At 42.2% G+C, this 12,557-nt stretch overlaps 2 protein-coding genes across 2 annotated transcripts; both read left to right on the forward strand.

Moving 5' to 3' along the window:
- The first annotated feature begins 329 nt into the window (after positions 1-329).
- On the forward strand, positions 330-6,444 carry ubqln4 (ubiquilin 4). Its single transcript, XM_079571555.1, has 11 exons — positions 330-512; positions 2,013-2,164; positions 2,240-2,385; positions 2,470-2,732; positions 3,096-3,254; positions 3,346-3,568; positions 3,649-3,788; positions 4,301-4,384; positions 4,533-4,648; positions 4,760-5,063; positions 5,141-6,444. Exons 1-11 carry the CDS (start codon positions 369-371, stop codon positions 5,291-5,293), a joined length of 1,884 nt encoding a protein of 627 aa, XP_079427681.1. The 5' UTR covers positions 330-368; the 3' UTR covers positions 5,294-6,444.
- Positions 6,445-6,879: 435 nt separating this feature from the next.
- On the forward strand, positions 6,880-8,863 carry LOC306974367 (ras-related protein Rab-25-like). Its single transcript, XM_079571569.1, has 5 exons — positions 6,880-7,456; positions 7,800-7,995; positions 8,071-8,264; positions 8,354-8,434; positions 8,503-8,863. Exons 1-5 carry the CDS (start codon positions 7,420-7,422, stop codon positions 8,628-8,630), a joined length of 636 nt encoding a protein of 211 aa, XP_079427695.1. The 5' UTR covers positions 6,880-7,419; the 3' UTR covers positions 8,631-8,863.
- Positions 8,864-12,557: the final 3,694 nt, after the last annotated feature.

Consider the following 12,557-nt stretch of genomic DNA (forward strand, 5'->3'; position numbering starts at 1 on the left):
ATGGCAGGGCAAATCTACGGTTATAACACGTTCATGAGGTTTTATTATATTTTTCTCTTTTTGATTTAAAAACAGATGCCAACCATGAATGGCAGATTTCAGTGACATCACTTGCCTGTCACAGCTGGAGCTAGCTGGATTCACCATGGCTTCTAAATGTTTAATATCCTTACATTGAATATTAAACATTTGACTGATGATCAACGTAAATGGACTTGATGGAAATAAATGAGTGAATGTTTTATGTACTGCTGGACTGCTGGACAAATAAGAAAAGAAAAACACCTGACATTTGTTCTGGAAAGACGTGTGACCTTTCCTGACCCGGAAGCTGACGCAGACCGAGCTGTTCCATCGGCGGAGTAAAGATGGCTGACCAAGGCGCCGCAGATCCTGGAAATAACAACAATAATACACCTGAGGATTTAGAGGGAACTATTATCAAGGTCACAGTGAAAACCCCAAAAGATAAAGAAGAAATCGCCATCGCCGAAGATGCCTCTGTCACACAGGTTTGTCTGTTTTGCCGCTGCGCCGCCGTGACACGCTCAACGTCATGCTGCTGCCCACAACTTCAGGGCACCGCTAGTTAGCTGCGTTAGCATCTTTCATCTCTTTTGCCGGCTTACTACAAGTATTTAGGGTTTTAGCGACCGCTGTTTGTGAAAGCGTTTTTACATGTGTCATTAATACCAGACACTGTATAACGCTAATTGTCTAAAATCCAAAGTTAAGACGGAGAGTATATTTTAGTTGCTAAGTGGCTACGTAGCTAGTGCTAACATTAGCCTTTTACGAGCTCGACTACGAAATCAGCCAGTAGGCTTCAGCCTTCAGGCTAACATGTAGCCAAACAAGTGTCAGCTGATGAGCTTCCTTTTTGTGGTTTGTTGCTTGGAACATTGTCAAATTTTATACTGAAACGGTGTTGATAGCGGTCTACTCTATGTGACCTGATCCGTATTTCCGTAGCTGTTAGTGCTTTAAAGCTGATCTAGAACATTCTGCTGTATCTGAGTCATTCACTTTTTCAGCAGGGAATAAAATCCCCAGTGTCCCTGTTGGTATGACAACGAAGTACAGCTTGGCCCGGGAGTATAAATAATGGCTCTGTACATAGTGGGCAATAACTACTGCATCGTCATCATTATGTGCACTAAAGAGTGGAGTTGTAACTTAGCATGTCACACATGCACGACCTTTGATGTTGTGAAACCAGGCCAGTGTTTATTGTCTCTGTGGAGGCCCATGTTGGACCCCTTTGGTTCCTACAAGACGTCTTGTTGCTTGTGCTTAAATGAAAATACACAGCAATAATGTCGAACACCCAAGGCCAAAACATGTATTAAATAGGGTGTAGGTCAAGTTAACCATGTGGATAATGATTCACAATACATACTTTTGGTGGTGGAGTGTTTGACAGAACGTTTAGAATGTTGTCCTATTGATTGAAGTTATTAATTAACATTAACATCTGTTTTTGTAAGAAGTGCCACAACTACATTATGTTTTATACATATGTATAACTACATATAAGGGCTGGGGCAATACACTTTTGTCATGATCCGATACATATCACAATACTCAGGGGCCGATCCGATACGCATTGCATGTGAGTAAGTAATTATGATAAGTGATAGTTTTCCTTTTAAATGTGTAAAATATCCAAAGTTAATTAACCAAATGCCGTTTGACATTTATTGAAGTGTTAAGATTGAAGTCCATTAACACAAAATGGAAAAAGATGCCTCCAAACTCAAGTATTGAAAGTATTGCGATACTTCCATGCTTGGTATTGCAGCTAAAAGTATTGTGATCTGATATTTTGTCCCAGCCTGAACATTAATACCTAAGCTATAGTTATATAGCTATAGCATTTATTATTATAATACACTCTGCAGTTTCTGTCTATTGTTATACAAAATTAGAGGTAAACCAAGACCGGTCTGAGAAATGTTTACAAATTACACATTCTTTTAATTGCACCCCCCACCCTTTCTTTCTTCTTTTAGTTCAAGGAAGAGATCTCAAAGCGGTTCAAAGCCAAACAGGACCAGTTGGTACTCATTTTTGCAGGAAAGATCTTAAAAGATGGAGACACTCTTAGCCAACATGGTATCAAGGATGGCTTGACAGTACATTTAGTAATAAAAACAGCTCACAAGTAAGTCTTTATTTGTTTGCTATATCTTGTTCCTTTATTCAAACCTAACTGCCATTTTCATACTAACTGTTCAAGGGCCGGCGAAAGTAGTACCTCAGCTTCAAGCTCTTCTACCACCCCAGCAGGCAGTGCCTCCACCTCCAGTCCAGGAACTAACGCCTCTCCCACAACAGGATCTTCAGGCTCTGCCCCGCCACCTACTCAGACTCCCAACATACTCTGTGAGTCCCACTCAATATCATAGTCCATGACATTCCTGAAAAGAACATCGGCGCTAATTTTTCCTCTGATGCCTTTCTTTGTAGCTGGCTTCGGGGACCTTTCTAATCTGGCTGGACTAGGAATGGGATCTGCTAACTTCATGGAGCTGCAGCAGCAAATGCAGCGGCAGCTCATGTCCAACCCAGAAATGCTGTCCCAGATCATGGAGAACCCCTTGGTCCAGAACATGATGTCCAACCCAGACCTCATGAGACAGATGATTATGGCTAACCCACAGATGCAGCAGCTCATGGAGCGCAATCCCGAGATTTCACACATGCTCAACAACCCTGAGCTAATGAGACAGGTAATTAACAATCAATCACTCAATCAAGTGTTTGGCCCAATATCACAACAGGAGTTGCCACACAGGACTGCAAAAACAATAAACAAGACAATCTAAAGTTCACACGGCTGAACAGTGACTGCTGTAGACGGCCATTCTCCTGATCTTCTTTGTTCATACATGTCGAAAAAGCACTAAAATCTAGCTTCCTGAAAGTGTTTGCTGAACGTGCACGTTCGTAAGAGGCTGTGACTTTGAATAACAGTCCTATATGTTTGTCTTGTCTGTTTAGCTCATGTGCCCCTCTTTAAGATGGTCTACAATTCAGTTTTCTTTTCTTTTTTATCTTACCACAACATGACATTCACTTACCTTGCATTGTAGACAATGGAGTTAGCCAGGAACCCAGCCATGATGCAGGAAATGATGCGGAATCAGGACCGAGCTCTAAGTAACTTGGAGAGCATCCCTGGTGGGTACAACGCACTGCGCAGGATGTACACCGACATTCAGGAGCCTATGTTCAGTGCTGCCAGAGAACAGGTACACTACACACTATATTACTGAGTATTTATTTATTTAAATGCCCTAATTTGATTGATGTCAAGGTATTTCTGTCATAATTTTCCTTTAGTTTGGGAATAATCCATTCTCAGCTCTAAGTGGAGGCTCTGAATCTGGGGCTCAGCCATCAAGAACAGAGAACCGTGAGCCTTTACCCAATCCTTGGGGACCATCAAGTACTTCAACCACTGCTGAAAGTGGAGGCACTTCCACAGGAAGCACAACCTCAACTGGTGGCACCAACCCCTCTGTGTCAAACCCTCTCGGCATCAACGCTGCAAGTCTTGGCAACGGTTAGTCAAGACTAGAGACTTAAAAGGCTTACTGTTTTTCTGTTTGTTGAGGTCATTAATCACCTATATCCTTCATGCAGGGATGTTTAACAGCCCAGGGATGCAGAGTTTACTGCAGCAGATCTCTGATAATCCACAGCTCATGCAAAACATGATGTCTGCTCCCTACATGCGCTCACTGATGCAGTCACTGTCTCAAAACCCAGAGGTAGCTTCTCAGGTGTGTACTGATATATTATAGTTAATTTACATTTTTGTGACTGAATGTTTCACTCGGAGCACATAGAGCTGTGCATCATTCAGTTCTTAAAAATAAAAATCAACCAGCACTTCCATGACACCTGGTTTACGATTCATAGACTATATCTTTAGCAAAATTATCTTCTATGATTTTATTGATTTACATATAGACTTTTTTTCTAAACCAGTTTTACAGTCACTTTTTTCAATACCATAGAGGTACTGTAATAACAGTATTAGTATCCAGTCCCAAGTTTTATCACAGTCACGAGGGCCTAGCAAACAAGCAGGGTCCTTGTTTTTAAGCTTCTTTCCTGATCAAACTAGCTACTGTTACACAGCTACAATTACCGCCCAAGTTAACATGAAAATGTAACCACACTTTAGCCGCTACATTAATGTACAATGAATAAGGGTTGTTTTTAGTTTGTTTGTACTGCGTTCATTACAGTTGAATTAATAATTAACTTCACTCTTTTGTTGAACTTTCAGGTTTTGATGAATAACCCCTTGTTTGCTGGAAACCCACAGCTACAGGAACAGCTCCGAGCTCAGCTGCCCATCTTTCTTCAGCAGGTCATTACTAAACATGTGTATTTAATGTAATGTTATTGCTCTATGTCTGAAATCAACCTTTTTCCCTGAAAACTTGAACTAAAGTGCAGAAATTTATTTTTCCTCCCATGTGACATGATTTTAGTAAAGTGGTGTATTTGTATTTCAGATGCAGAATCCTGAAGCCTTGTCAGTGATGACTAACCCCCGGGCCATGCAGGCCTTAATGCAGATCCAGCAGGGCTTACAGACGCTGCAGACAGAGGCTCCTGGGCTCATGCCCAGGTAAGACGCAATGCGACGCAATAAGGCCTATTGCACATAACCAAGATTAAAATGTTAACCAGAGGAGAGAAGAGGAAGTTATGTCATACTTAACAGTATTTTTTGGTTCAGTTTAATGACAGGCGGGATTCCAGGCGGGATTCCAGGCGGGATTCCAGGCGGGATTCCAGGCGGGATTCCTGGAGGGATTCCAGGGGGGATTCCAGGGGGGATTCCAGGCGGGATTCCAAGCGGGATTCCAGGCGGAATTCCAGGCGGGATTCCAGGCGTCCCGCCGGTCCCGCCGGTCCCATCAGTCCCATCAGACAACCCAGCCTCTTCTCCCAGCAGCGCAGGAACGAACAGTGCCCAGCAACAGCTGATGCAACAGATGCTCCAGATGTTTGCCGGAGGTGGTGGGGCAGCAAATCCAATGGTCTGTACCCTCATCATAAGTCAGTCATCTCCATTGTTCAATGCCTTTCTAATCATGATTATAATATCTTTGTGCAGAGCGTAACCCCAGAGGTTCGGTTTCAGTCCCAACTGGACCAGTTAAGTGCTATGGGATTTATCAACCGTGAGGCCAATCTGCAGGCCCTTATCGCTACTGGTGGAGACATCAATGCCGCTATCGAGAGACTGCTGGGCTCACAGCCTTCGTAAAGATTCACAGCTCATACTGACACATGCACACATACACAACTCACCCAGCATCTACAGAAAAACCAAGAGAAAATTTGAATATCCCAACCATCTGAAGAAAAGGGCAGGATCTTCAACATCCTCATTCTGGTCTCCTCACATCATTCTTGTTTTCTTTTCGGATTCACCCAAAACTGTCCCCAAGAACTGCAGAGCCGGACTGAACCACTCACATCGAGGAGTGAGAACGGAGCCAACCCATCGCCTGTCTTTGGACTCCGACCATTTCTTCCTTTTACGTTTACCCCTGTTCCTACCAGAGTGGAGTGTCGTATAAATGCTGAGCTGATAGAGATTAGGCAGATGTGATTGACTGGGTTAAGTACTGCATCTAACCACTGTGAGGCAGTAGTTAGCATAGATACAGTTGTACTGTAGCGAGCTACAATGTGGAGATCTGCTTTTATGAAAGGATTTTGTGACATTTTCAGACATTATTGACCTAACCCCTTCATTCATGATATAATTTCTCTCTTCTCTTGAGATTCTGCAGAACACTATTTATTATAAATGCTTTGGAAATGACGCCCCACACTTCCTTTGAGTTGTAATCTGTCATTCCATATACTGTGCCCACTCGAGGCACTCAGTGTCTTTCTCCTCTGAGGCACGATGGCAGTGCCTTTTGTTGTCCCTGCCCATAGACAAACATCAACATTGGCATTCCCTATTTCACGGAGTTCAAATACATAAAATGTTCCTTAAGAGTTCACAATATATATAGGACTTTATTAAAAATGAAAAGGATGCTGTGAGAATGACCACAAAGAAAAGTTTTCTTATAATTTTAATCTGATTCATTTTACTTTACTTTGTGTGAGGTGCCATCGGCATCAAGCAAAAACTACAGTTTGTCTTCTTTAAAATCAACATTGAAATCAATTAAAATATTAAGTAATAATACTTTACAATTTTGTTTTCCAAAATCAACTTTTAGTTTGTCTTTTTTCTTTCTTTTGAATTACAGCCGTGTAGTTGTGGTAACCCTGGCAACTGCTTCTTAAGCTTTGCTTTGTCTGTTGACCTCAGCTGAAGAGTCCATCTCCCAATTGAACATGTTGAAACTAACTTTTAACAGTACTGTACTAAAAATAAACCATGCTCAAAAATGATCCGTTCCTAATTTGTTTTGCTTTGTTTTTGTTAGCACTGTTGAAAATTCGACTAAACTGGGTCAATATTGTAGAAGTCAACACTCAAATGCTTATGTTTTCCATAGGGAATTAAATTAGTTAGCAATGTGTAAAATATTACATTTTACTTCTAAATATAGTATCTCTGTAAGTGCTCACATAGTTCCTGTCCTTTGAATTGATTATGGTCGGGAAAGAGCCGTAAGGTAAACAGTGGGGTTATAAGGCTAGTTAAGGATTAACCCAGGACTACTACAACTTTAGACCTACGTTTTTAAAAGTGTCTGTACATTTATGTTCACTATGTCCTTGATTGTTACATCTTCTTGATGTTTGTGTTTTAGTCCAACCTCCACGTCACACATGCTCTTTTTGCATGGTTAATGAGTCACTAAAACAAGGAAACATACTATTTACTCCACCTGCTCACTACTCACTGCCTTCAGACACAAAAGGTACATTGAACCGTCTTGCAAACAGGTTTTTATTGCTGATATTTGTAAGGAAGGAGTAACATGGCTGCTCAACAGTCCATTGCACCTGCTTGGCGAGCTCTATTGTCATACAGATGAATAGAGACCGTAAGCAGAGTGCTCTGAGGGTGGAGTCCCAGATCAGGATGACTCTTGTTCTACCTGTTGTACCTGCTCTCTCTCTCTTTCTGCCCCCTCCCTCTCCTCCCCGTCCTGCAGGTGTCAGCTGATGAGGGCTCGGCTGGCCACGGCTCCCTGCCTTTACCTGCCTGTCCCGTATCCACGCACAAGGAAGCGAGGAGCGGCGTTTCTGGTGGGTGCAGCTCGACCTGTTTTTGAAGCTCACCTCCATTTTCACCTTCTCTTGCTCCGGGCCGGTGGGGAACAGAAGGCTATTTGGAGGAGCCATCTGGCCTACTTTTAGTTTTGGACGACAACTCAATGTGGCTACATTCTTGGGGCCTTCTCTTAGGAATACAACATGAGTAAAGATGAGTCATACAACTTTGTCTTCAAAGGTAAGTTTATCTCTGATTATCAAGACGAATGATATTGCACACATGCATAGAATTTAGTCTGTTAATAGTTAATTTTATGCTATTATGGTTCAGCACTGAAGGACATGAGGAAGTGAGACCCGTTGTGAAACTTTTGCCTGTTGACGTTTTCCTGTGGTAACAATTGCCATTCTTATCATTCCAAAGCTGTGTCAAATACAGGCTATAGTATGGGCCACATACATCTTAAGTCTAGTATGATAAAAGCTGTTGGAAAACTCCACCTCAATTGCCAAACCTCCTCATTCATTCCACCAGTAGAAGTCTGGACATGTTAATCTGAGACTTTAATGTGATTTCACAGTGGTTTTGATAGGGGAGTCAGGCGTGGGCAAGAGCAACCTCCTGACTCGCTTCACCAAAAATGAATTCAATCACGACAGCCGCACGACTATAGGAGTGGAGTTCAGCACCCGGACGGTTCAGCTGGACAACTTCACCATTAAGGCGCAAATATGGGACACGGCTGGGCTAGAGCGCTACCGGGCCATCACCTCTGCGTGGGTATTTACCAATAAACACACCCTTCAGCCACATCTCTATAGTGTCGTAAATCTTCTTTGTTCTCTCTCTAGGTACTACCGAGGAGCAGTGGGTGCACTTTTAGTCTATGACATAAGCAAACATTTGACCTATGAAAGTGCTGAGAGGTGGTTGAAGGAGTTGTACGACCACGCAGACCCACACATTGTGGTCATGCTGGTGGGGAACAAGAGGGATTTGGACACTCTCAGGACTGTCCCAACAGAGGAGGCGCTGGACTTTGCAGGTCGGTCTGGCTACCTTTGAGGAATTCAGATAGGGATCTTAATGCAGTCCAGTATTTGCTCAAACACTCCTTGTTTTCAATCACTTCAGAAAAAAATGGCCTTATGTTCATGGAGACGTCGGCACTGGACTCCACAAATGTTGAAGCAGCTTTTCATGAAGTTCTTAAATGTAAGTCCTTTCACTCCTTGCAAATGTATGATAGGAGTAACATTTACATACTGTTTATTTACCTACAGCCATCCATAAGAAGGTGGCCAGCAGAGAGGTCACCCGTGGGTCAATCAGCGCAGTGACCATCTCCAGTCCGATTGGATCAGCAAGCCAAGGCCAAGAGGAGAGGAAAACCTGCTGCAGCAACTCGTAACAGACTGAACAAACGGCCAAATTTAACATAGTGATGCCTGAGATACACCAGTTCGTTGTCTGTCATAGTCTCTTCACCTGTAAATGATCAAGCTTGACAGTATGGTATGTGAGGACGATGAAAAAGGCCAGATTCAAACCATGAATGTATAGTTGGATATTAGTGGGCCCAAATAGATAGACACTGATTTTTATGGTTTTATATTTTTAAAAACAATGTGTGAATTTATAAAAGCATGCACTGTACTTGCAATAAATTATTTATAATACTTTTTATGGTTAATTCATTGTGAAGCTGTGATCCTGATCAGTAATTCTGGTCCACTGAAAAAAGATGGACTTTCACAAACTGAATTCTTATTTTATTTGGTTGTCAGGTAGATAGGATTAGAAGGATTACAGTATATAATCAAATCTATGCTGAGATTCACTTATCAATTCAAATGTAAGTAGCCTAACTCTCAGTGTTGTATGTATCTACCTGGATGAGCTCAACCTTTGTTGGATTAAATCAGAGTTGGGAAAGTCTTGCCTGGTGACTGTGCAACACCTGTGTGCTATGCTATGTCACCACACCCAATCTTACATCTGATGGGACTAATCATCTTTGGTCCTTTGAAGAAGAGAGTTGGATGACTCTCGAAACGTCAGGCAACTGTATGAAGAAATGTTTTAAACTTTGAAGTAGCCGACATTTCCACAACTCGGATGAATTCAGAATATAAGCCAATCAATAGGTCAAAGTTCCTTCAAACATACAAAACAAAACCCTCAACATTTTAATCGCTTCTGATGCTGTGACATCACTTGCATAACCTCTTTGGCTGGTTTGGGGTTGTTCCCTGGGAGCAATGTCAAGCCTAGCGGCCAAATTCATCCACCAACATACAGGTTCTGTGTAAAAAGCCAATCTAAACTTTATACTAATTCATACAGTTGACCACAATGATGACCATAATACCAATACTTAACAAGAAAAAACATTAACCAGATAGGTGTGACAAGGGGGACAAAGATCTTGCCAAAAGGACAAAGGTCTTGTATTTTAAGTTGTAACTTCAGTGATTGTTCAGGAGATGGCGCTGCAGTTGGGCTTATTCTTGTGCCTACAGTTGGTCTTCTTTTCTCCATTATTAGTTTTACACCCAATAATCAACTGATTCCGTTTAAAAACACCAGTAAGCGCTTTTATTTAATTTTTTTTACCTCGTGCTGCCGCTCCCTAGACACAGTCCTGGCCCCTTGTTGTCTTTCTCCATTCCCCGCACCAGGTGCTTTCATGTCCCTGTGGATCGGCGGATCGTGCGCAGGCCGCGGGCGTAATTGGACATGTGGCTCTCGCAGACAGAGGATAAATCTGGAACAGTGGAGGTTAATGCCAATCTGGACAGTTGCCACTCCGTATCTCTGCTTCACAGATGTGCGCACAGTAGACTCAGCTGGAGATCATTAAAATCTCAAAAAGCCTTTATTGAGTTTCTTCCCTATGGAATTCTAACATAGAGAATCGAAAATGTTTAAATATTTTTGCATTATGACATTTTATAGGGGTTACAGTACCTATATGAACCAAGAAGGCCCTCTCAACGTGGAAGGAAATATGTTATCATCATACTTGCAAGCTACATTTGTCAAAAAAAGAAAATGATTGCCTTTCTTTTAAACAACTTCTACTGCATGACACCGAGACCATGAACTTACTCCCGGCTTTAACAAGGTAAGTATTGTTTTTCAATCTATTCTGTAATTACTTGTGAAACAGACCAAAACAACATTTAGGCGTGGGCATTTTTATCTATTGTTTCTTCAAGTGGACTTTATAATGTGTTGGAGCTTATATTGATTGATTTGTATAGGTCTGCACTTTTTGGAGAAACACATTAATTAGAATAGCCTAAATTTGTCTTCTTTTTCTTTTCTTTTTAATTGATTCAGTATGGCCTCAGGTCTACAGACACATCATTACACATGGTGATGTTGTTGCCAATGCCTTGGTGGAGGTCGTTAACAGGCTCGTGAAGTCTCGTCTAAAGCCCTTGTTTTAAAGCAGTACTAAGTAACGTGTTTACCTTAAAAAATCCTTTCCGTAGTCCCTGTGGGGGTAATACAAGTGTTTATGGGATGATTGGAGGGTCTTTCATCTCCCCCAGGTGTCTCTGGCCAGAAAACCATGTTTGCAACTCGACTGCCACCGGTCCGGAGAAAGCAATACACACTAATGGAATCACGAAGAAGTGGCTAACATGCTAACGGGCAAAGCTAACTGCGGGCTAACGTCACTTTAAACAGTATTTACAGCCAAGTTTGAGTGAAAAAAAATATTTCCATTGTGCAATTGGATGTACAATATCCATCTCTCCCTTCGCCTTTCCTGTCAGCGTAGGATTTACTCTCCAAGACAATTGTTAAGTTAAAAAATCGTAACTTGCTACGACACCTGCAGTTGCGCTTATGGCCTCTAGGGGGAAGAGTTACTTAGTACTGCTTTAACCTTGGTTTCAGTAGCCATGTGGAGACTATTGCCCTCATGCATATTGACATGTAGCCTGTAAAATGCACCTTGTGGCGCTAACATGAAGAGCAGTATGACACATCACCCCTGCTCTGTGACACTGTTTATGATCCTTCATCTTTTTTTCTCATCTTTGTCTCTGTGGGACATCCCGTCTTCCACAACTTTACACAACATCTGTTTGTTTTATTACTGTTGAGTTTCTGTGACCTTGACCTTCAGGAACATAAGTCTTCCTTAAAAGCCGTCCTCACCAGCACATTTGCATGCGCGGTGATTATCCTCCCTGAACAACAGCTCGCAGACTTTTCCCCAACTTTTCAATTTTCTGATGTGGTTTTGGGGCTTTGGATGCTTGTTTTTGGTGTTGATCTTCACTTCCTCAGTCTGTTTGTGGGGTTGTGTGCAGCATATGTGATCATCAAAGACACGTTGGCCCTGCAGAAAGCCGCTTCCTGTAAATATGAAGGATGGCACACTTTGCCATGTCATGGATTTCAATCTCAGTGCATTTAATAATGAATGAGATACGATATTTTGGAACAGGGAGAAATGTATCATGTCATATGTTACAGGGTTAAACTGCAAATCACAGCCTGCTTTCTCTGTAGGACAATTGTCAAGGACCCATCCCATCCATGAACTCTCTGTCCCCTCCGGCTGAAGGTCAAAGGTGTAAAATGTAGGTACAAGCAGTAAGATTACAGAACTATTCACTTTAGCCCCAACATCGCTGGTTATGTCTTAATGACACGGTCAAGGCAGCTGTTTCAGGGCGAACATTTGTTTGTTGTTTTGCGCAGCTTCTTTGTGGTGACACTTTAAACAGAACAGAAATGCACAGGTTCAAGTGGAATCTTGATTTTCTTCTTCTTATTCTTGTAGTGCTGGGAAAAAACAAATGTGATATTTCCATGTGAACCGGCATCAGTGCATAAATAGACCCGAAGTCAAGGCGCTGATTACCATGGTGATGTTGTTATGGTGACCAATAAAAGAATAGAGGTGAGCCATCAGCGTACAATCTGGACTTCCTAAAATGTGCAGTGCAGCAGGAAACAAGGTGCATTTATCAGTCTACTGCAGACTCAAAGCCTCTGTTTACGTCTACGTATATGCATTCTCGTACCCAGCACCTCTCTTTGCTGAAAGTCAATTAAGCCCCTCATATTATTGGAGATCCTGTGGTGCAAGGCTGTTGGCGCTCGGTTGGAGTCACTGGATTTCCTTTACCGCTGAAGTAATTAAACAGGTAGAGGCCCAAGCCGAGCACCGGAGAGTCCCAGCGTCCGTCCACTTAACAGAATAATATTACAGATTTCAGTTGCCATGGCAGCGTTGGGTTTGTCTGTCCATCTGCGCTGCCCGACATCACGCCACAGGTGTAAAACGATGCAGCGGGCCATTATTTAAGTG

The sequence above is a fragment of the Gobius niger genome (assembly GCF_951799975.1).
Source record: "Gobius niger genome assembly, chromosome: 14".
In the NCBI taxonomy this organism is placed as follows: Eukaryota; Metazoa; Chordata; class Actinopteri; order Gobiiformes; family Gobiidae; genus Gobius; species Gobius niger.

Bases quoted from the DNA above. Each gene is read 5' to 3' on its own strand.
- LOC306974367 (XM_079571569.1), top strand. From the start codon at position 7,420: ATGAGTAAAGATGAGTCATACAACTTTGTCTTCAAAG. The intron at 8,265-8,353 runs GTCGGTCTGGCT...CAATCACTTCAG, and splicing joins GGAGGCGCTGGACTTTGCAG to AAAAAAATGGCCTTATGTTC. The intron at 8,435-8,502 runs GTAAGTCCTTTC...ATTTACCTACAG, and splicing joins TTTTCATGAAGTTCTTAAAT to CCATCCATAAGAAGGTGGCC.
- ubqln4 (XM_079571555.1), top strand. From the start codon at position 369: ATGGCTGACCAAGGCGCCGCAGATCCTGGAAATAACAACAATAATACA. The intron at 2,733-3,095 runs GTAATTAACAAT...CTTGCATTGTAG, and splicing joins ACCCTGAGCTAATGAGACAG to ACAATGGAGTTAGCCAGGAA. The intron at 5,064-5,140 runs GTCTGTACCCTC...ATCTTTGTGCAG, and splicing joins GTGGGGCAGCAAATCCAATG to AGCGTAACCCCAGAGGTTCG.